The sequence below is a fragment of the Hakea prostrata genome, unplaced genomic scaffold, assembly GCF_041222555.1.
Source record: "Hakea prostrata isolate BN-2017 unplaced genomic scaffold, UWA_Hpros_2 contig_18, whole genome shotgun sequence".
In the NCBI taxonomy this organism is placed as follows: domain Eukaryota; kingdom Viridiplantae; phylum Streptophyta; class Magnoliopsida; order Proteales; family Proteaceae; genus Hakea; species Hakea prostrata.
In genome coordinates this window covers 451,363-474,465 of record NW_028291137.1, presented here as the reverse complement: position 1 = coordinate 474,465, position 23,103 = coordinate 451,363, and the positions used below count along the sequence as shown (strand labels likewise).

General features: G+C 38.1%; 1 protein-coding gene across 1 annotated transcript; it reads right to left on the bottom strand.

Moving 5' to 3' along the window:
* Window positions 1-211: 211 nt before the first annotated feature.
* Window positions 212-7,676, bottom strand: LOC148999293 (subtilisin-like protease SBT4.15). The gene is made up of 9 exons (XM_089141315.1): window positions 7,032-7,676; window positions 3,022-3,110; window positions 2,836-2,933; window positions 2,617-2,760; window positions 2,427-2,532; window positions 1,775-2,285; window positions 1,357-1,688; window positions 1,151-1,265; window positions 212-1,069 (listed from the first exon to the last, which is right to left on the bottom strand). The coding sequence occupies exons 1-9, from the start codon at window positions 7,674-7,676 to the stop codon at window positions 212-214; spliced, it is 2,898 nt and encodes a 965-aa protein (XP_088997441.1).
* Window positions 7,677-23,103: the final 15,427 nt, after the last annotated feature.

Below are 23,103 nucleotides of genomic sequence, written 5' to 3'. Positions count from 1 at the left end.
TTAGCTTTTATGATTTTATTTTGGTTTCCAGTCTTAATGATTACAGCATAGTCTGGCTTTTATGTTAAATTACCCTCCTATACTCCTGCGCACCCAAAAAATTGAAATGAGTGATTTTCCATTATACAAATTAGTCAAACTGAATTCACTAATTCCACGAGAAGACATGGTTCTACACATAAAGATTTTTTCCCCCTTGTATGATACACATTCAGGCCTGAATAGATGCAGGCCTATAAACAAGGATGGGACTTGTGACCTTGTGTGCCCGGTTATCAGTCCACTCCAGTGATGCTTGCAAAATTCTTGAGTCATCTCCCTCAAGAACAGGTCCTTTCATCACAACTTTGAAACTCTTCTTCTCCAGGATAGATTTGAAGACCAACTTGTTTGGGATTACAGTGACATGGAGACCAAGAGGTGTCTTCACGCTTGCTGTATATACTGAATCTGGGGCCCCTACGTTTGTCACAGTCCTACTAAACACTGCTGAAATAGGTTGGTTGTTCCCAAGGTCGAGATTAATGGACGGATAGTTAAGCTCATCATAGCCTTCTGCAATTTTTCCCTTACATGACAAGTCCTTGGTCCCAGAGAGAAAACCAAGAATTGTGTCGTTGTAGCCCTCCTTGCATAAGTAGCCTATATAGGCATTTAGATCAAGGTCATAGATCAGGCCAGGGTCAACCGCCTTCGTTGGCTCAATTTGACCAGCCCCATAACCCAAACCTTCAAGATTGATAGACTTCCCCCAAGGACTGGGATTAATTGGTCTTGCTGCAAATTCAAGAGTAACAGTTGTCGTTTGAGATTCAAAACAAGCATGAATAAGAGTTGGTAAATGCAGAAACTCACCAGTGGTCATGAGAGCGGATTTGATAGCAGCCGGTGACCAATCTGGGTGGAAGGTCTTTATGTATGCAGCAGCAGCAGCAACATGAGGACAAGCCATAGATGTACCAGATATTATGTTGTAATGGTAACGGCGTTTATCATAGTCATTTTCAGTTGGAGCAGCAAACAGGGTCCATGAAGCAAGTATGTTCACCCCTGGTGCACTTATGTCCGGCTGCATTCAAATCAAAACTGAATTACATCACTAATTTCCATACCCTATTCTTAGTGTCGTTTTTGAGAGAAGGTGAGATACCTTGAGGAGGCTTCTACTAATGTTAAAGGGTCCACGAGAAGAGAAACCAGCTAAAAATGGAGATGCGGCTAATTGGTTTCTTAAAATACTCTTGTATATAACTGCTCGTGGCTTTCTGCAAGTAAACTCCGGAGGATGAAGGGTGAGAACTTTGGTAAGTGATGAAATTATCACACGATGAATTATATCAATGTACACATATGTACCTGGTACTGTTAATGTATCCGACAATCTGGGAATCGAAATCCACATTAACAAGGGTTGCAGGCTTAGCATGGTCGTGAGCTTGCTCAATGTGTGAACCGTTGGAAATGACTGCATTGATTACTCCAGCACTGGGCAATTGTAGAACTGGGTATGAAGCAGACATATAGCAATACACAATCTTCCCCTTCACCTTTCTTGGATCCAATGTTTCAGGATCGCAAAATCTTCCGTGTGAAGAATCATATAAAAAGCTAAGGTTTCTCGCAAGGACTCCACTGATTAGAGGGTAAGATTTCTTTTTCGGTGATATTGTGTTTATTGAACTATAACCCTGCAATATAAAATACACAAATCAAAACCAGAAATTAAAATTTAACCACACAAGAGATCTACTTACTAAGAGGGAGGGAGCCTTACAGGAACCATTAATCCATTGCCCAACTTCACATATGTCTCGAAAAGTCGATCCATAGAGTTAGCAGCGACTGTCATGATCCAAGGGGCCGCATTGGTGACAGTCATTTCTTGGGGACCGTCGTTTCCAGCGGAACAAGCAGTGAAGATTCCCTTCCTCATAGCATGGAAGGTACCAATGGCAAATATATCTCTGTAATACTCGTAAGGAGTTCCACCAATAGACGTAGAGATCACGTCCACACCATCATGGATGGCATCATCAAAGGCCGCCAAGATATCCAAATCACCACATTCATCAGCCCAGCACACCTTGTAAATGGCCAGACGTGCCGATGGTACACCACCTCGAGCTATTCCTTCGGCAAATCCATAATAGTTGGCTCCGATGATTGGGTTTCCGGCCACCGTTGACGCTGTATGTGTGCCATGACCGTTTCTATCTGTCGGTGACAATGGATCCGTTATGTTTGCTGTTGGGTCTAAATTGTAGTACCTTGCACCTATCACCTTACTGTTCTCGACAACATCGTTACAAGTGGAAATCTTAATCAGTATTGGTAATTAGGCATTCAGTAAATCATCTCAACCCAAACAAGCATTGCATTTATTTGCATTATAAGGATAACAGAGAGATATGCAGAGAGATAAGTACTTATTGCAGTGAGGAAACTCAGGTCCAGTTTGGCATGTGCCCTTCCACTTGGCTGGGGGAGGTCCAAAACCTTCATCTTTGAAACTCTCAGACTTCATGTTAATTCCTGAAGAAAGAAATATGTATGGATAATTAATGTGTTTGCGTCATTAAATCTAATCGATTAAGGATTAAGTTAGTTATTGTATACCTGTATCTAATAGACCCACAACGATATCACTCTCTCTCCCTTGGTTTCTGTTCACATTCATTGGCATCCCTACGAAGTCCCAGGAACTTGTGGTGTGAAGTTTCACTTTTTGGCTTAGAAACACGGACCCTACCTCCTCCTTGTCTGCAAATTTTAGGGTTAGTCCACATTATCTATTATGAAAACAATGAAAGAAAAGAATTCTCCATCTGGGGTTACCTTGCAATCTCTCTGCTTCATGAGGTAATAACATTGCTGCAAACGCATTGAAGCTCTTTCCATAGCTGTGTATCCTGGACTTTCTTGCAATATTTTCACTAACAAAGTAGGTGAGGAAAAAGAAATCGTCAGAAATGTAACTTGCATATAGATACACTCACAAGCAATATGATAATTGAAACTTACTTTCCAATTGCATCAACAAGGAGATTGTGATGATCATCCACAGCAGGGATTCTGGTCTGATGTGCATCTCCCATGTATACAATGTACGGCTGTTCATGAAACAAAGAAGAGCAATTAAACTTGACTCTATAAATGCATTCTATCAATTATAGATGAAAAAACTCAGAAAAGAGAAAAGGCTAGCAAACCTTTCTTTCATCTGATTCCTGAGTTGTGGTGGTGGGGGTACCGGATCCAACTGATCTTTCATGGAGCAAAGAGCCAGTAGTAGATGACTCGAAAAGAGCGATAATAAGCAAGAAAATTATGGAAATCCTCATCTTCTCTCTTTGTACGCACCTACTCTCCTATGCACCTTCTCACCATGAAATGAAGAGGAAGAAGCATTCATGATTTATAGAAGGTAGAGCTGATAATTGTCTTGTATTTTTTTTTTCGAAATTTCAATTAAACCAAACTTAACAAAAACTGGTAAATTGGTTAATTCAACTAAAGCCAACTAAAAAACACCTAAAATATTACGAAGAATTGACGTCTAATTGCTACCGGTGTGAAGGAATCTAAATTGGATAAAGGTATTCTTATGTTTTGGATAGTATCCTACGGTTTTACGTACATATTCCGTTCGATTGAGAAATTTTTTTGATATAAATTCTTCCAAATGGACATGAATGCAAATTATATAATAATTTTAACTACCAATTGACAACTTTATCACTTTATTGTCTGAGGGTTACTTTTTCTTCCTTTCTCTAAAAAATGATTAGGTAGATTTAAAAATTTAATAGATTTCCTTTCTTCGACTTTTATTGGTCTTTGATATTCTTAAAAATTTACACCATTGATTTTCTCTTGTAATTAATTTAATAGAAAATCTAAAGGTACACATTGTTTTAAGCTAAAAGTTTATAAACATAAGAAAACAAATTCAACAATGCAACTTGGATATCTTGGCAAAGGAAAAAAGCTTGTAATTGAATACTCATCATATGTTACAAAGGGTAATTATCATATCCTCATAGGGTTAGATTGTTATATATATATATATATAGTTAGCAATTTATACTCCTACGGCTTATTACATGTCTTGATCTTCTTCTCAGCACTAAAAAAAATATTCATTGGATTTCTTTTTCCTGTTACCTTCTTTTTCTTTTCTTTCTTTTTTTCTTTCTTTTTTTTTTTTCATACAAATAGTTTCAAAAGAAACCCACACCTCTTCTATTCTACCCAAAACGAAATGCAATTCGAAATTGAACTGCAAATGAAATCATTTGTAATTCACTACATTAATAAAATTAGCAATCTGGATTTTTTTCTAGTGCATAATATGAGAATGGGTATCAGATAATTCATTCCCTCTTCGGTGGAGCTAATTCATAAAGTGATACTCTAGAGTAAAGAGGGTAGGAGAATTAAGTTGATACAAAGAATTAGAAGCTTTTAACTAGGTTCAGACAAGAGAAGAAATCAATCATAGAAGAGGATTAGAACCAAGGAGATGAGTAATTAATAACCTTTAAAAAAGTAAAACTGTCGTTCGGAGACTTTGTCAAAAGCTCTCCACACTGTCTTTCATTTTTGCAGAGTGTTCCCTGACAAGCTCTGACGTTCTTTGACGACTTCAAATTATAATGACATGTTTTAGAACAAAAAACACATTAAATAGGGCTTAAAAATCAAATTTTTTAAATTTCCCTTTTTCACCCAAAACTAGGCTAGTCGCTTGTACTGGTTGCCTGGGTTGGTCGCCTAGGGCGACCAAGGCAATCAACCAACTCCTAGAATTTTTGTTCCAGGAGTAGAATCAAGGCCTTTAAAGCTCATGTTCTGCCTTAGTTCCCATTCTATATTCTAGAAGGGTCTTACCTAATTTCCAGGACCTTCTTCACATGTCATCACAATATACTTGATCAATCTATCAAGTCTAGCAACATTTGAGTTAGATCTCCTTCCAAACTCTAACAGAACTTCCAACTTGGCATCATCTCCATATATTTTCATTAGTTCAGAATCTAACCCAATGATCTCTATCTAGATGGCACCTACAATAAGAATTTCCAGGTTAGGATCTTGGGGATTTCACATCCCCCCCGCCCAAAAAAAAAAACAATTTGTACAAGCAATAGCTTCTTTTACCCCTTTCTCCATCCTTGAATTAGTCGAAATATAAGTTATCTAGAGTGGATCTTTCTCTGCAAAAGTTGTAGTGAAGTCCCTTACATCTCTACACCCTTGCTTTTCTCCACACGATGTTGGTGGAAAATGTTCTAGAAATTGAAATGTGTTCCATAATTTAATTTTTTTTTTTTTTTTATTAGACTTCTAAACAATGGCATCCCTTTTAGGCACGTCGTCAATTCCTAGAAGAATCATCAGTTGGTTGTCACTATTTGATATCTTATTTTTTGTTGATACAAAATCTCTCATATCTAGAACTGTAGGAAGTTATCAAACTAAAGAATCTCTTTGACTCTAGTTTTTTGCTATGTTAACAGTTCAATAAATATTCATGCAGACTACATCTCTCATGAAGCTAGATTACTTAAGCCTTTTAGGTGTTAGGGGAACTATCCACCTATGTTTATGTTGAACTCGTCTTCCCCTTTTCTTGTGGTTGTTTCTCTCGATCTATTAATATAATTCTATGTTAGGACAAAATACCTCTCATAGGCAGTAATTTATCCTTTGTTGATAGTCTAGAACATGTCCAGTTCTTGAGTTCTATTTTGAGTTAGCCTTGGATCAGGATAGGGATTGTGAGGCAAGACCAATCATTATGTTTATGTAAATATATAAATATTTGCTATTTTATGAATGTTTGCTTTTTTCATAAGAAAATGATATAAATTCATTGGTGTGAATACATATATATTTCCTTAATAGTTATGTATCGAATCGGGTACTGGTCATATATAAAATGTATAAAGATAATGAAATGATTGAATATAGGTCTTACCGAAAAAAACAAAAAAGATATAAACAAATCTCAAAGGGTTGGCTTACTTGGTAAAGATCAATACCTCATAGTATGAGATTAAGAATCTAAATCTCCCTGGAGCCAAGGGTAAAGTTCCACCTTATAGTTAAATAATTATAAAACTAGTAGGAGAATATATATCATGTTAGGTTCATGTAATATGATGTCCTTTTAATATCATACTAGGTTCTTGGAGCTAGGGTTGGGCCTTGGCATAATGGTTGGTAGATCACAATTGTGGCAGGAGGTCAAGACATTAAAACAACCTCTCAACAAAAATTGTTTGGGAAAGACTACATAGAAGTAAGAAAGCTTCAATTTTTCTTCAAAAATTACAGAAAAGTAGCCCGTGGCAAGCTTTAGATAAATCACATATATAGTATTCATTCCAAAAGATTTATAGCTCACTAATCTACTTCTCATGATTACAACTAGTTGAGATAAAAACATATAATGTCCCATGTAGGAAGCACAAATGAGAAGAACTCCAGTATTTACTTGGCTGCGATTGTTGGATCCTACATATTCAAGGTTGAGTCACACAATTCAGAGATCTTGCAGTAACAACATTAAAGAAAAGGTACAATAATATAGAGTTTACAGCATTATGCATCTCTCAACCTAAACAACCTCTCAATATTACAAACCGACCGTGAGGCTCAAATACAAGTACAACAACCTTCCCTAACTCGTACAGACCAAGCAAGCCTCTTGATCTAATCAACAAAATCAAAGATTAAATCCAAGAGATGAAGAAGAAAACAAGTAAGCCCTACACCCTAGAGAGAATTCCCTCGCTGCGAGTGATAGACTTCAAAAGAACAGAACGAGAATGAGGCAGATTAGTGTTAAAAACACTTGAATAAGAAGCATATATATATATGGCCCTGTGTTATGACCACAATGCTCCTGCCTCTTATCTTAAATGTCCACCGTATCCTTTTAAACCTGCAAGAAAAGACTCAAGTGCCCATGATGAAAATGCGTATTCACAAAACAGCCTGTATTTTTAGATATGTTAGATCATCACTGTTTCAAAAGCTTTGACAAGCAATGCCACTTTCCTCTTATTTGCTGGAGCAAGCTTAGTGACAGCTTGTATAAGTGCATGATCAAGCATCGATTCCTCTGCATTTTTCTTTCCATCCATTTCAGTCCCTGCTGTGCTTCCTTTTTCCATTTCTTTCTCAAAATAATTACTCTTGGGACCTGCTTTTGCTGTAACTGGCTGGTGGGTTTGATCAGATCTTGAAGACCTTATTTCTTCTTCTATTGGGTTCCTGCTTATATTGTCTGTACTGTCATCTTCAAAGCTAATACCAGAGCAGGATAATTCATCTGGAATCTCTGTAGCAGGCATCAGAAAGTCAAGAAGATTTGTTGAATCCTTTAAAGTAGATGAACAACAAGCAGCTTTACCAGCATTTAAGTTAGAACATAGTGAATCATCTGGGTTTTCTAGTTTCAAACAACACCTCTTTGTAGAAGAGCTCTTTGGTGTCGCGAGCTTGGGTGCTTTTGGAGTGTGCTTCTTCAATATTGAGTTTTTAGCTTCAGGAGTAAAAGATGGTTTAGAATGACTGTAATTTCTTGCATTCTGGAAATGACTCACCTCCAAATAGCACCCATTCCTCTTTGCACCAGAACTGATTGTGGGATTCATGTAATTCGGCATCACTGGATTTTGTTTCTTGATCATAGATGTCATTTGCTTCTTGGAGAACTTGGGAATACCAATTAGCTGAAGACGAGGTTTTAAATCTCTGATTTCTCACCCTTAGTATAATTAAACAGTTGAGACGGATAAATGGTTTTCTCAATTTCGTATTATATTGTCCATTTTGTCATGCGTTTCACGGGAAAGCTATGAAAAAATTTATTAGTATTTGAATTTCTAGAAGGATTTAGTCAAATCTGAAGGGCAAACCTCATTGTTATCATCTACAATTGAAATAGTCCAATAAATGAACCTAATTGTGAATTGCCAACTGAGAGACAGATAGGTCTCTAAGAGCAATTTTCACCTTGTATGAAAGAAAGGTCATTTTCTACCATTTCAGGTTGGTCGATTGGTAAAACTAACATCTCCCAGTGGAGAGGTTGTGGTTCGATCCTATCTAATAGTATATAATGTAATAACCCCTCTCCCCTAAAAAAATTCCCAATATATTACAAATTGCCTATTCCTTAAAAAAGGGGGGGAAAATACCATAGTTAAAACTGGTATTTTAACTATAAAGTAAAAATGTGAAACCTTGCCCAAACCCTAACCCGAAAACCCATTTGTTTATAGGTCCAAAGACCCGAAGTGAAGGAAGAAGGCTATTATGGGCCATCTCAGTGGAAGACATGGTGTTTGATCAAAAACCTATGGAGATTGATGATGGAGTTCCATACTTGAAAACCTTATCAAAGTTGGAAAAGAAACTGCACCTTGAAGATGATGAGCTTGGTTGATGGACTTGACGCCTAGTTGGACATGGTTTGAAGTGTCCATCTGTGAAACCCAGTCCTAACCTGACCCTGACCTTGACCCGGTAACCCGGTTGTTTTTAGGTCCGAAGACCCGGAGTAAAGGAAAAAGCCAACTATGGGCCATCTCAGTAGAAGACATGGTGTTTGCCTCTAAACCCATAGATGTTGATGATGGAGTTCCATACTTGGAAGTCTGTGCAGATTTGGAAAGGAAGCTGCAGCTTGAAGAAGATGAGATTAGTTGAAGAACTTGGAGTATTATCTGACTTGGTTTGAAGGTATTTCCTCACACTAGACATGTCACTTGATGTGTGTGCAAAAGCCCATAAGGTTTAGAACCCATTTGATCCTTCATTTCCCTATCTTGGCCTTATCTGTCTGCCTTGGGTCTACTCCTTGGTCGAGTGGACCACTCGGCCAAGCACTCGACCAAAGGAGTGTGAAATCCGAGAATTTGTAATTTTAGGGTTTTTCACTTTTATTTAAACCCTACTTCGTGTTTCTTTGTTACGGCTGCCTCCTAAACACTTTGTGAACGTGAGAACACCTCTCCAAAACTCTCTCTGGTATTTTCGAAGACTCCTCTGCAAATCTGAAGCCTCTCATCGCTGTTCTTACAATTCAAGGTTAGTAATCACTTCAACATTGTGAATTTCTTCTCCTCAATCTTGTTCTTAATTGAGATTAGGAAGAAGATGCTGCATCCTTGCAACCATCTATTCCATGATCTCATTCGTTTCTTTGAGATCTATGATCATTGTCATGATCTCAACCCTAACCGAATATTTTTCTTGAAACCCTAACCCTTGTTTGATTTCTGGAAAACTTTGGTGACTTCCATGCGAGGGAAACCTCATGGGTAATGTTTATGTTATTCTACACTAGAATTTCTATGATTTTCTTATTATGTTCTTGATTGCAATCATTCCCTTTCATCCCGTGATCATAACCTTTCCCGGGAGCCATAAAGGTTGAAACCATAATTTCTTGGGTTAAATCAAGAACCCAATTTTTACCATGATTTGATGTTTTTACCTTCCCATATGATTCTAATACATCCGAGGAAGTTCCCTTTGAATTTCGGATCAATCCGACTTCAAACGAGGAAGTTATGGCCAAAGCGAACAGAGCAATTCCGTATCGACTTGCTTGATCGACTACTTGGTTGACTGGGCCAGTCTACCAAGCACTCGACCAAAGGAGTCAGTAGCTTCGTTTTTCACCCGATTTGATTCGTTTACTCTCTGATCTTTTAGGCATCTTTCCTAATGTTGTATCTATGATTCTTAGGAGTTTATTTGCCAAGTTTGGAGTTACTCTCTTTGATCTTTGGATTATCTTCGATGATAATCAAGGTAAGGACAGTTATTTCATAATGATATAGATCGCATACTCTCTGGTTTCTACTTTTTGAAACTATGAGTTTGCTTACTGTTCTTGTACTTTATACTTCTGATGTACTACTGTAAGTACAGTTTCACTTGTTTATGTATTCTTTTCATTATTCAATTATATGAGATGTTATTACTACTTGATCGGATTATGCTTTTACATTCTCTTTTATATGATGAATGGTTGGTTGTGTATGTCATGACTGATCTGAGAATGTGTTTAACTAGGTATGGTTTGGGACTGGGAAGTGTCCTTTTGACGCTTCTGCCCTTGGACATCGGAGGGAATAGTATGGGATGTTCTCCGAAGATGCCCATCGATGCTTTCCCAAATCATTGGTTGTCATACCTAGGGCTGTCTAGTAGTGTTTGGCTAGGATGTCCCCGTTATACCAGACCCAAATCGAAAGGGTATTGAGACTGAACGACTCGTGGTAGCAGTGTGATTCATGGGCGCTCAAGACCGGTAACCAACCCTAGGAGGACGGGAATCATATTGTGGGGGCCATTTATTGGAGGGTTGCATATGGCTAGACTTGGGCTCATGGGCGCTCAAGACCGGTGAAATGATCCGTGAGGGGACGTGAGAGCTTCCCGTTTACCATATGTGGATAACCAGTAGGGTTGATGAGTCCGTAGTCTGGGACTATTAGGACTCTAGTGGAAAGGATACCGGAAAGGATCGCCCGAGGCGAAGAATGGAGGTATATGGACCTGAGTTGATGTAACTGAGTAGATGACTTGCATTGGGCTAGGCTTAACCCTGACATGCGCCAGAACTTAGACCAAATGGTGATGTGAGAGAGAGGTGACTTAACCCCCAGCCATGGATTGTCCCGAGGGATGCCGGACCCACTACCAACAGGAGCCGTACGCGTGACCTACCCAAAGAAGTATGGTGCTATGACTTAAAGCATGTCTGCCAATAGAGACCATCATACATACAGTTTAGATGCATACATACATTATTTGTTTCATACTGCATTGCATCTTGTTATGTGCTGATGTATGTTATCTATGCTGTTGTGAGTTAACTTGCCTTACTGAGTTTCTTTCAAAACTCATTCCTTTTTGTACAATCTTTTGTTAGACTATTCTATAGGTACTGAATACTATGATGGACAGTACGATGAAGCGCAAGCCAATGAAGCGTACTACACGCAAGATGTTGGCGACAATCAAAATTACGTTGATGATCCCTCAAGTGATCAAGTTGTGTACTACGATTAGAGGCAACGTGGAGTTGGAGCATCTCTGTTGGACTAACGAAGTCCACTATTTTGAAGATGTTATTTATAGAATAGAAGACTCTTAGTTTAGTTTATCTTCTTATTTCTTTTGTTTCAGTTGTTATTCCTTTTAGACTATGCTACGTTCCGCTGTATCTGTGGAGTGAATTTCCGCCTCACTCTACTTCTTTTGATATCTTCGGATATCTGGTATCATTTTCCGCACTCTGATTATATTGTTTATTCATTTCTTGACTTTAATCTTTTGTTTATAATATTTAAACCATGATTATTTCTTGTTTATGATTATGTTATTGTATATGTGGGAGGATGATTTCCTCGATACTTGATCTTCGGGGCTGTGGATCACACTCCCGGGTATGCCAGTTAGGGTACCGACTGGGGGGATGTGACACCATCAATGCTAGGTAAGTCACTTGTTGAGTTGGGAGAAGCCCCATTGAAAATTTTAAGGTTTGGAGCTTCAATTCCTTGTTTTGGGCTTGCTGTCAACCTTGGTTAACTGGACCAATCAACCCAGCCAAGCTGCCCACAGTGACAGGGGCTTAGTGTAAAATCTCTGATTTTAGGGTTTTGATGCTCTATTTAATGGGACTATGTGGTTCCAGCTCCACTTGTTTCTAAGCGTTTGGAGAATGGGAAGCGTCTCTCAAGCCTTTTCTTTGGATTTGTAGAAAATCCTTTGCAAATTCTCAAGCTTTTCAGCGAATTTTCTTCATTAAAGTTGGTGATTACTCCTATTCTTTCAATTGATCTCTTCTCATCTCTGTAATTGTGAAGATGGTTTTGTATCATTGCAAAGACCTCTTCCTCAATCTCTGTAGTTGTGAGTGAATCTCCATTCACTCCAATGCTTCTATGATCTACACAACCTGATTTTAGGGTGAGATCTTGTGAGAACTTCATAGATGTGTGGTCATTCAATGTTTTTAATTTCTAAAGCATGCTAGATTCATTCCTATGATTATTTCTAGCTAAGATCTACTGTTCTTTTCTTTCTAAGTGAATTCTCATTTCTCTCTAGCCTCTCTGTAGAATTCAGGGATTGATTTCAGTAAAAACCTAGTTTTTTTATTAATTTAGAATTCTATCCTTTTGATCATTGTTGATGCCTAATCTATGCTAGATAGTCTTAGACTACTATTCTAGAGTTTCCCTTAAAATTTCGGAGTGTTTCGAATCCCAGAAGTTGAGTTTCAGATAAAAAATTGGAGTTTCTGTCTGTATAGTTCACAGGGTTGACTGCTTAGGTCAATTGCCCAAGCTGCTTAGCCAATCTGCCCAAAGTAACAATATCTGATTTTTTTATCTGTCTTGATCCATTTGACTTCCGATCTTCGAGGGTTTGTTCCTAATGCTTGAACTATGCTTGTTTAGGGTTTATTTGCTAACATTGAACCTATCCTCATTCTTTCTCTAGAATTCTTTAGTTATTTAAGGTAAGGACGGTTGTTCCCTAATAACCTGGAATGCATGTTTTGAATTCGGATTGTAGGATCATGCTGTTGTTCTTATAATTTCTTTATAATTATATTATTGTTGTAAGTATTGTAACTATAGTAGGACTTGTTCATGTACCTCATTTATTATTTTGATCATGGATGAATGGTTATTTCTCTATGTATTTATTAGTTGTGCTTGTGAATGACTAATTGGGAATGTGATTGCTTAAGTATAATTGGGGAATGGGGAATGTCCTTTTGACATTTCTATCTTTGGACATCAGTGGAGGTGGTATGGGACACTTTCCGATGATTCCCCTTGACTCTTTCCCAGATTATTGGTTGACATACCTAGGGCTTGTCTAACAGTGTTTGGCTAGGATTACCCTATTATATCAGACCCGATTTGGAAGGGTATTGAGACCAAGTAACCCGTGGCAACAATGGGGATTTGTGGCACTCAAGACCAACCTGTGAGAGGACATGAATCACATTGTGGGGCCATTCATTGGTAGGATTGCAGTAGTAGACTTGGGCTCATGGGTGCTCAAGACCAATAACCAACCCGTGAGAGGACATGAGAACTTCCTGTTTACTATTTGTGGATGATCAATAGGGTTGATGAGTCTGAGTTGGTTGTAGCCATAGGATACGCTGACTCTAGCGAGAAGGATACCGAAAAAGATAGCAAGAGGTGAGGAATGGGAGTATCTAACTCTGACTTGATATAACTAAGTAGAAGACTTGCATTGGGCTAAGTTTAACCTTGACATTCGTCAATACTCAGACCAATGGTGATGTGAGAGAGCGGTGACCCAAACCCCAGCCATGGAATGTCTAAGAGGGATGCAGGACCCAATTACCACTGGAGAACCCAAGATACCGAGATGGTTGAGGGAAAGTGATTTGAGACCTACCCAGTGGAGTATGGTGCTATGACTTAAAGCATGTCTACCAATAGAAACCAGCATACATAGAGTTAGAATCATACTTGCATGTCTGTTTCATATCATGTTACATCCTTTATGTTTTGCTATCATGCTATATTGAGTTATTGTGGAATGAACTGCATTGCTAAATTCTTTTGAACTCACTCCTTTTTTGCAACAACTTTGTTAGATCTATCTATAGGTACAAATGACTATGAGGGCCAATACTATGAAGCCCAAGCTGATTATTCATACGGTACCCAAAGTACTGGCTACAATTACTACGACTATGAAGACTACCAGTACGGTGCTGGAGCTTATCAGAATTAGTCCAACTTTAGTACTTGTGTGTCAGCGATGGGACATTGAAACTTTTACTTATAGATACATTATTTATAGATTTGAAGAAACATTAGTTTAGTTTTGGTTATTGTTATTTTCCTTACTTTTGGGAATCGATTGTAATCTTCTTTTTAGTTTTGGTCTACATTTCCACTGCTGTTGTGGAATGATTTTCCGCTACACTCCACATTTGATTTATTCTATTGGTATCATTTTCCGCACTCTGGTTATATTGTATATTCTTTGAATCTTATCTTGATCTCTCAGTTAATATAATTAACATTGATTTTAGTCTTGTTCTTGATTATACTATTGTAAATGTGGGAGGTTGCTTTTCTCGATACTGATCTTTGGGGTTGTGGATCACACACTTGGGTATGCCATATAGGGTACCGGCTGGGTGAATGTGACAAAAAAGGTAAAAATAAAAAATAAAAAAATAAAAAAATAAAAAAAACCATAGTTTTACCTCATTTTCTAATAGAGTAAGATTGGTTTAAAATTTTTAATGTATTGAAAATATTAGCTTTGGAGAAATTTTATTTAGACTCTTCAAAGCTTATCAAAAATATAGAAAAAAATACCATAGTTTTGTAGAATTGTAGCAAACCTCTTAAATTTTAAAAACATTCATGTTGGCATTTTGGGAAAAGAATTAGTTTTCAAAGCAAATTATGTTATTTATGTTTCAAATTATATATCAAAGCAGTTCTGTTGTTAGAATGATAAGGTGAAGTGATGACTCAGTATCCATTGGATTTTCAAAATTTCGAAGCTACCCCCCCCCCCCCCATTACTTTCAAGTGGAGAGTAACAGTGTTTGGCCTAGGGGGATATTTAAACATAACAAATTCTAGAGGCGTAAATATAATAGTTTGCAAATCCAAGACGTGTATGTATAATTTGCTCTACTTTTACTATTTGCTCACCGAAAAGGTCCATGCTTTAGATTATTTATAAAACCTTTAAGCAATTTTAATCTTACTATTAGCAACTCGTGTGCCCCAAACGTCATGTATTTTGATGAGAAAGTAGTATGTAGTTTCTACAAATGCCTTGTAACTAAAGATGTCAATCGGTACAGTTCTGTTACAATACAGAAAATGAATATCCAAATTCAAAATTATAGAGATAGAAAAGGCATAAGACAAAATTCACTAGATTGTAATATGAAAATGGTACATGTAAATAGTATGCATATGATATTAAACATCATAATGTAGTTGCATATTTAAAATAGTATATAAATGGTATAACAATGGTACGAAAATGTTATAAGGGCATAGAATTGGTATATATGGTTTTATTTAATACAATTTTGATATATACCATTAATAATACATTCATGACCATTCTTGTACCATATAATACAATAAAGACAGTTTTTACAAAGCGTATCATACTATTGATAGGGTTTATATTTTATACAAATGGGTTTGGTTTCAGTACTAAATTGATAACTTGTAACATATCGAAAGAACAAGAACAATGTTTTGAAATTTGGATCTACTGTGTACGTATAGATGAATGCAAAGACTCTAGATCACCTCCTTTTAGAGGAGAACAATGTATTATCTTAGTAGTTTTCCACCACACAATAGTGGTGGAGCCTAATTCTAAATATTTAAAAAAGATTCAAAGGTTAAAAAGTCTTAGTAAGTCTTCCGAGTATAAATATGACCGACCAGATGCACGTATAGACCGAGCATCGATGGGTGACCCCCATAGTCAATTATTTGGAAAATGATTTACTACCAGAAGATCCAAAAGAAGCTAGAGGTGTAAAACAAAGGGCAGCCAGATACACAATCAGAAACGACAAGTTATACAAAAGTCTCTGACCCGACCATTACTACGATGCATAGAGGCTCCAGAAGCAACTGTCATCTTAAGAAAAATACACAAGGGAAACTGTGGAAGTCTTATAGGAGCTAGAGCGCTAGCAGATAAGGTAATAAGGCAAGGATATTACTGGCCCACACTACAAGAAGACTCGAAAACATATCTCCGAAAGTGTGACAAATGTCAGGCACATGCCAACATACCTCACGCTCCTGCGATGCCCCTAACATCAACCCTCTCCCCAATTCCCTTCACTAGATGGGGAATAGACTTGGTAGGAAAACTACCAAAAGCTTCAAGAAGCAGAGAATATTTGGTGGTGACAATAGATTACTTTACTAAATGGGTCGAAGCTAAGGAACTGGCATCCATCAATACCGATCAGATGAAAAAATTCGTCACACATAATATCATGTACTGGTATAGAATCCCAAAAATCATCGTCACCGACCATGGAAATCAATTCGAAAACTTTGAGTTCGAACGATTCTGCAAAGAGCATGGTATAGAGCATCATTGGTCTACTGTAGCATATCCCCAGAGTAATGGTCAAGTAGAAGTTACCAATAGATCAATGCTCGAAGGATTAAAGAAAGATTGGATCAATCCAAAGGCAGATGGGTAGAAGAATTACCTAAAGTTCTATGGTGTTACCGAACAACTTCCAGAACAACCACCGGCGAATCCCCATTCCGACTAGCTTATGGAGTCGAAGCTCAGATTCCTGTGGAAGTTAAGGTCGGATCTATCAGAGAAGAAGAATTCAATGAAGAAGCAAACATTGAAGGAATGAGGGCAAACATAGATTTCATCAAAGAAATCAGAGATAAAGCGCAGTATCGTCTGGAAGAATATTAAAGACGGATTGCAACATATTACAATGCAAAAGTTAAACCAAGACAATATCTACCTGGAGATCTAGTCCTCCAAAAATCATCTGAGTCTGACCCCACAAATCAAGGAAAGTTAGCTCCAAATTGGGAAGGACCATACATCGTGGTACAACAAGTGGCACCTAGGGCATACAAGTTGCGAGATCCAGAAACCGAGTAGCTAATACCTCGAACTCGAACAACTTGAGGAAATACTATCAATAGGATAGTATAAAGTCCTCAAAATTTTGAAGTCTTTCTATCTTTTATTTTCCAGTCTTTATAAATTTCCAAGCATACAAGTCTTAGTCTTCGATTGATTTTCTATGCCTTAGACTCTTTGAAGGCTTTGCTTTGTTTAATATATTTCTTGAAGTTTTGCCAATTCTCTGAATCTCTAAGCATATCATCACAACTCAAATCAAAAACCCAGCTCTGATGCTCGGGGGATAGTAAAGGAATAAAACTTCAAAAGACCTAAGTCCCCTAGGCAAAAGGCCTAAACCTCTTAGGCATCAAAAGACCTAAATCCCTTAGGCATCAAAAGACCTAAGCCTCTTAGGCATCAAAAGACCTAAGCCTCTTAGGCATCAAAAGACCTAAGTCCTTTAGGCACTAAAAGACCTAAGAGACCTAAGTCCCTTAGGCAAAAGACCTAAATCCTTTAGGCACTATAAGACCTAAATCCCTTAGGCACTAAAAGACCTAAATCCTTTAGGCACTAAAAGAAACCGAGCTTTGATGCACGGAAAATGCAAAAGCATGTACGACCTAAGACCTAATTCCTTAGGCACCAAAAGGATTCAAAAAGACCTAAACCCCTTAGGCACCAAAAGACCTAAGTAAGCTTAGGCATCTAACAAAAAACCTGACATATGATGATCAAAACTGATAAGCATGCATTTACCATTATTTATTTGATTTAATTCCCCATACTTATTTAATTAAAGAGACCTAATTGAGTATTTTTGTGTATTTTTCAGGAATAAGGTGATTTTGGTTATTAGAGATAATATGGAGTAAAGTTGGCAAATATTTTAGATATTGATGGATTTTAAATCATGGCATTCAATCTTGCTGCTCAAGAAATCATGAAAAGTGAGATCTTAACCAAATTGGAAATAGGTGGAGGTCTAAGGAACCAAATTGGTAATAAATCTGAAAATCGGGTAAACAGACCTACCTTCAGTATTTTGGGCATATCTCTCTCGTATGAGCTTGGATTTCGATGATTCAAGATGATATGGAACGATATTGAAAATATCTACAACTTTCCAGTTTTGAGTTTTTCCAAATTCCGAAAGAATAAAGGTCGAATATACGGGTAAAGAGAGGGGATTCATTGTGTGCGGGAGACATAAAAGAGAAGACAACCACAGAAAGGAAGACGGCGAATGCGGCTCTCATCTCTCATTGCTGAAGAAGAAGACCACATCTCTCTCTCTCCCCCTATGTTTCATCTTTATTTTTCTTATGAATTTTGTGATAATGAGTAGCTAGTTCCTTTTCTTTGGGATGTAGATGAACCATGCTTATTTCATTAATTTGATTGTTCTATCTCTTCTAGTTGATTGTGTTTGAGTTTGGCCAAAGATGTTCTATAGCTCAGCGAACTAAGCGTGCCAAGCTTCCGCGAAGGACGATAGTCTTGCGAAGATAGGGCATATCTAGGAAGACCATCCTTAATTTACTTTGAAGTGTAGAGTATATCGGTTAGGGAAAAGCATTGGAGATTCGAAATCCCAAAGATCTTCACATATTCATAGTTAATGTTTTTGCATTAATTAATATATTTAATTTAAATTAGTTTTGTTGAATTCAATCTTAGTAACTTAGCCTTTTAGTTCCCCATAGTTCGACTCCGTACTTTCTGCTTGCTAGATTAGTATAGGATATTATTTTTGATTGGTTAGCGACACGATCAGAAACCTAAGGCATTTAACTAAAAACCCAACATATGGTGATCGAAAAAACACGAAGACCTAAACTTCTTAGGCATCTAAAAACTGAGCTCTGGTAGTCGGAAATCTAAAAAAGGCACGACCTTCGATGCTCGGAAAGGAATGACTATGATCATTCCCTTAACCAAGCTACAGTACTAATAGAGCATCAAAAAGACCTAAGTAAGCTTAGGCACCCAAAGAACCTTAAGAAACTAAGATTTTAAGAAAAAGAAGGATTGCATAATCAAACGTTCACCGAGCAGAAATACTTGGCTCAAAAAGATTTCATATCAATTAAAATAAAGACCAAAAAGGTCATACATACATACATACAAAAGATTAATTGTTCAAAGATAAGGTTCACTTCGGAACCTTCTTATCAGACTTGTCTTTAGAAGAAGCAGCTGAACTTCCGACCTCAGGCAGTGGGTCCCAATCCGAGTCTAAAAAACCGGCCACTTCAACATTCTAAGGTTTGGGAAATCTTGGCTCACCAACACACCATTGAAGACGAGGAACCTTGAGGTCGTCATAAGTCCAAGGGTTGATCAAACCTTTGAATCTCTCCAGATCCAAATCCTTAAAAGCCCCTATGATTCCTTGGTACGTCTGACACCGAGCATAAAGATACCCAGGTGTAGCGACCTTAGCCATAAATTTCTTGCATCTAGCCGTCCTGACCCATCTCTTAATAACTTCATGACAAAGTTCATTAGGGAGGTCTTCAAAAACGCAAGGAGCCTTCGCCTCAACTAGCTTGGTCAGACGGGAAACTGCGCTATCCGAACTCTTCAACTTAGATCGGAGACTAGAAATCTCAACATCCTTACCGACCAGGGAGCCTTCAGCCTCTTCCAAATGAGTCTGAAGAGAAGACTTCTCGAGCACCAAAGCTTCGTTATTCCCCTTCATTGCGGCCAACTCACTCATCAATTCGGCCTCTCGAGCAACCAAAGAATCATTACTCGATTTCAAAGAAGATAACTTAGCTTCTAATTCCTTGTTGCGTTGCTTGGTTTGTTGAAGGGAAAAGAAATCCTATCTGGCAGAATCAATACTTTGACCCAGAGATTGGATCAAAGCACAAGCCATCCTGCAAACAAGTAAAAGGTTTACAAACAAAATAAAGGAAATAAACTTCCAAAAAAGAAGGAAACAAATACATACCTCACAGTAATACTGTGGGCTTGCAAACGACCAAATCCTTGAAGGTAGGTTAGGTCGGCTAGAAGGATGGCTCCACCCAACCATTCATTAGCAACTCTAGACATAGAGCGAAAATCACCCCTGAACACCGAAGAGCTGCATCCAGCGACCACTTTGGTCGGAGAACGTTGGCCGGTCCTAGGCCCCTCATCTCTAACTCTAGAGCATCTTTAAAGGAAATATACTCACCCAAAGACGGATGAGGATTAGAATCAGAGGCTTTCTCGGAGCCAGCACTCCAACTAGCCACCCTCTTCGAGGGTTGGGGTGGGAGCTCAGAAGGCTTTTCTTTCCTAACTCGTGAGGGTGTTTTCCCCTTTGAAGAAGAAGCAAGGCTAGCCTACGCTTTATCTAGCTTGGTTGGATGTTTCTCTTCCACTTTCAGCATAGTGGATGCAGCATCTTCAAAATCCTCTTCATCGTGCAACACTGCATCATTTCCGAGTAAGGTAACTTCGCAAAAAGTTAGAACGAATAAACAAAAGAAAAGGCACATGTCTTACCAGTGAAACCCAGCCCAAACCTTGACCCGGAAAAACCCTGTTGTTTGTAGGACCAACAACTCGAAGTAAAGCAAGAAGTCAGCTTTGGGCCATCCCAGTGGAGGACTTGGTGTCTGGCTTTGAATCCATGAGTGTTGATGACAATGTTCTATTTATGGAAACTGAATCTTGATGAAGATCGGATTAGTTAATGGACTTGGAGTGTTCTCTATCATGGTTTGAAGGCATTTCTACCTATTAGGTAAGTCACTTGGTGTGTGTGCAAAACCCCTTTAAGTTTGGATTTGATCTGAGCCTTCAATTCCCTGTTTTGAACTTGCTGAACTTATTGGTCGACTCATTGGTCGACTGGACCAGTCGACCAATCCAATCGACCAATGGGTTCTGTCTTTGGTAATTAGGTCTTGCTTGCTCTATTTAAGTCCAATCTCGAGTCTACTTCGTATTTTCTGCCTCCAAACTCTTTGGAACGAACCAAAGACCTCTGCAAGTCATCTCCCTTGCGCTCTTGGTGTTTATCTTGACGGATCTTCGTCAAAACTTGTGTTCTTATACAAAAAGGTATGTTTACACTCTCTTCTTCTTCATCATCCTTGTTTTCGTTCCTTTTTGAGTTGAGACAGTAGAGGAGATGCTGCATTCTCTGTTGCAAACATCTCTGAACTTACCTCTCATGATCTTCCTAAGGAGTAATGGCTAAAGCAATGTCCGTAATCATGATCATTGCAAGCTTTTGAAGGAATCATGATCTAAATCATGATCTTGTCTTCGTTTGTCTTTGATTTTAATTATGATCTTCTTAGATCTATTTTACTGATCATATTAGTAGTCAATCGTTGTGTTTTCCTTACATGATCCATGATCTATCAATCTCTTGTTGTTTCTCCTCTATCTTACCATGCTTTCTTCAAGTATCATGACTGATACATCTATGGTAAGTTTTGTTTCCTTATTTAGATTCAGGTTCTTAGATCTATTTCTTGAAGATCTATGTATGCCTTCTATGATATCTTTATCAAAATCAATGATTCATTCTCCTATTGTCCGTGTCTATGATTTGTATTTTTAATTCTTCAAGAACCATGATTAATCTAATTATGGTAACTTTTATTTCCTAATTTGTAACTCTAAAACTTGATTCGATTGATGTTTTGAAGTCCTCTTTATGTTAGGATACTACCAATGTAGTTTACCCCTTGTTTAGTACCCTTTTGAACCACCAAATTCGGTTCTTTATTCTTAAAACTCTGATTTTGTAAGCCACTGTCTCTGTTGGTCGACTGATTGGTCGACTGATTGGTCGACTGGGACAGTAGACCAATCCAATCGACCAATGAGTACAGCAACTCCAGATTTGTTCTGTTTTGGATGTTTTGATATCTTTTCTTTTAGGGATCTTTCCTAATATGTTGTATACACTTGTCTAGGACCTTCTTCTCAAGTTTGTCAAGGTCTTACTTGAATTCTTAAGATTCCTTTGCAAGTTATAAAAGGTAAGGATGGTTACTTCCTTAACAACATAAATTGTATATCTTAGTTTCTACATTTGAATCTTGTTAGTTTAATTCCTTAATTAGATTCTTACAATGTTATACTACTGTTGTACTGTCTTGATATTAGTAGCATTACTTGTTTATATTAAATAGACTGATGTATGATTTACTTACCAGTTTTATACAAGTTGAATGTTATTGTTGATTTCTTTCCATATATGAAGTTACCATATATGTGAGGTTATGGATTGATGCTTGTGTATGCTTAAGTATGGTTTGGAAAGGGGAGGTGTCCTCTTGACACTTCTGTCCTAGGACTACTACGGGAATATTATGGGATGTTTCCGGAGATGCCCTTTGGACACCTTCCTAAACTGTTGGATGACATATTTAGGATTGTCTAGTAGTGTTTGGCTAGGATGTCCCGTTATGTCAGACCCTAATCGGAGGGGTATTGAGACCAAACGACCCGTGGTAGCAATAGGGATTCATGGGCGCTCAAGACCGGTAACCAACCCGTGAGAGGACAGGAATCACATTGTGGGGACCATTTATCGGTAGGGTTGCATATGGTTAGACTTGGGCTCACGGGCGCTCAAGACCGGTAACCAACCCGTGAGAGGACGTGAGAGCTTCCCGTTTACCATATGTGGATGACCTATAGGGTTGATGAGTCCGTAGTCAGGGACTATGAGGACTCTAGTGTGAAGGATACCGGAAAGGATCGCCAGGGGCGAGGAATCGACGTATCTGGATCTGATTGGATATAACTAAGTAGAAAACTTGCATTTGGCTAGGCTTAACCCTGACATGCGCCAATACTTATACCAAATGGTGATGTGAGAGAGCGGTGACCTATACCCCCACCCATGGAATGTCCCGAGGGATGCCAAACCCACTACCAAAAGGCGTTGTGTGATGAGACCTTCCTAAAGAAGTATGGTGCTATGACTTAAAGCATGTCTGCCAATAGAGACCAGCATACATAGAGTTAGATTCATACATTCATTATTTGTCTCATACCATATTGCATTTATGTTTGTTTTGAAATCTTGCCATTTATGTTATTACGGTTTAACTGCCTTACTGAGTTTCTTTGAAACTCATTCCTTTTGTACAATGTTTTGTTAGATTACTCTACAGGTTCTGAGTATCATGACTGCTCGTATGAAGAAGCGCAAGGAGAAGAGGCATATCTCCAGGAAGGTGATTGCGGTTACGACAATTACACTGAAGATTCCGAGGGTGGTTATGCTCCGTACGATGCTTAGTCCGACCATAGAGTGGAAGCGCCCTTGTGCCATTTTTGAGATTTATACTTATAGAGACGTTGTCTATAAGATTGAGAACAATTTAGTTACCTATTGTACCTGCTATTGGGATTAGATTTTATCTTGTTCCTTTTCTTTTAGAA

Bases quoted from the DNA above. Each gene is read 5' to 3' on its own strand.
- LOC148999293 (XM_089141315.1), bottom strand. From the start codon at position 7,676: ATGCCGAATTACATGAATCCCACAATCAGTTCTGGTGCAAAGAGGAAT. The intron at 3,111-7,031 runs GTGATGATCTAA...TTTCATGAACAG, and splicing joins TTGTCAAAGCTTTTGAAACA to CCGTACATTGTATACATGGG. The intron at 1,689-1,774 runs GTAAGGCTCCCT...TTTATATTGCAG, and splicing joins GCAATGGATTAATGGTTCCT to GGTTATAGTTCAATAAACAC.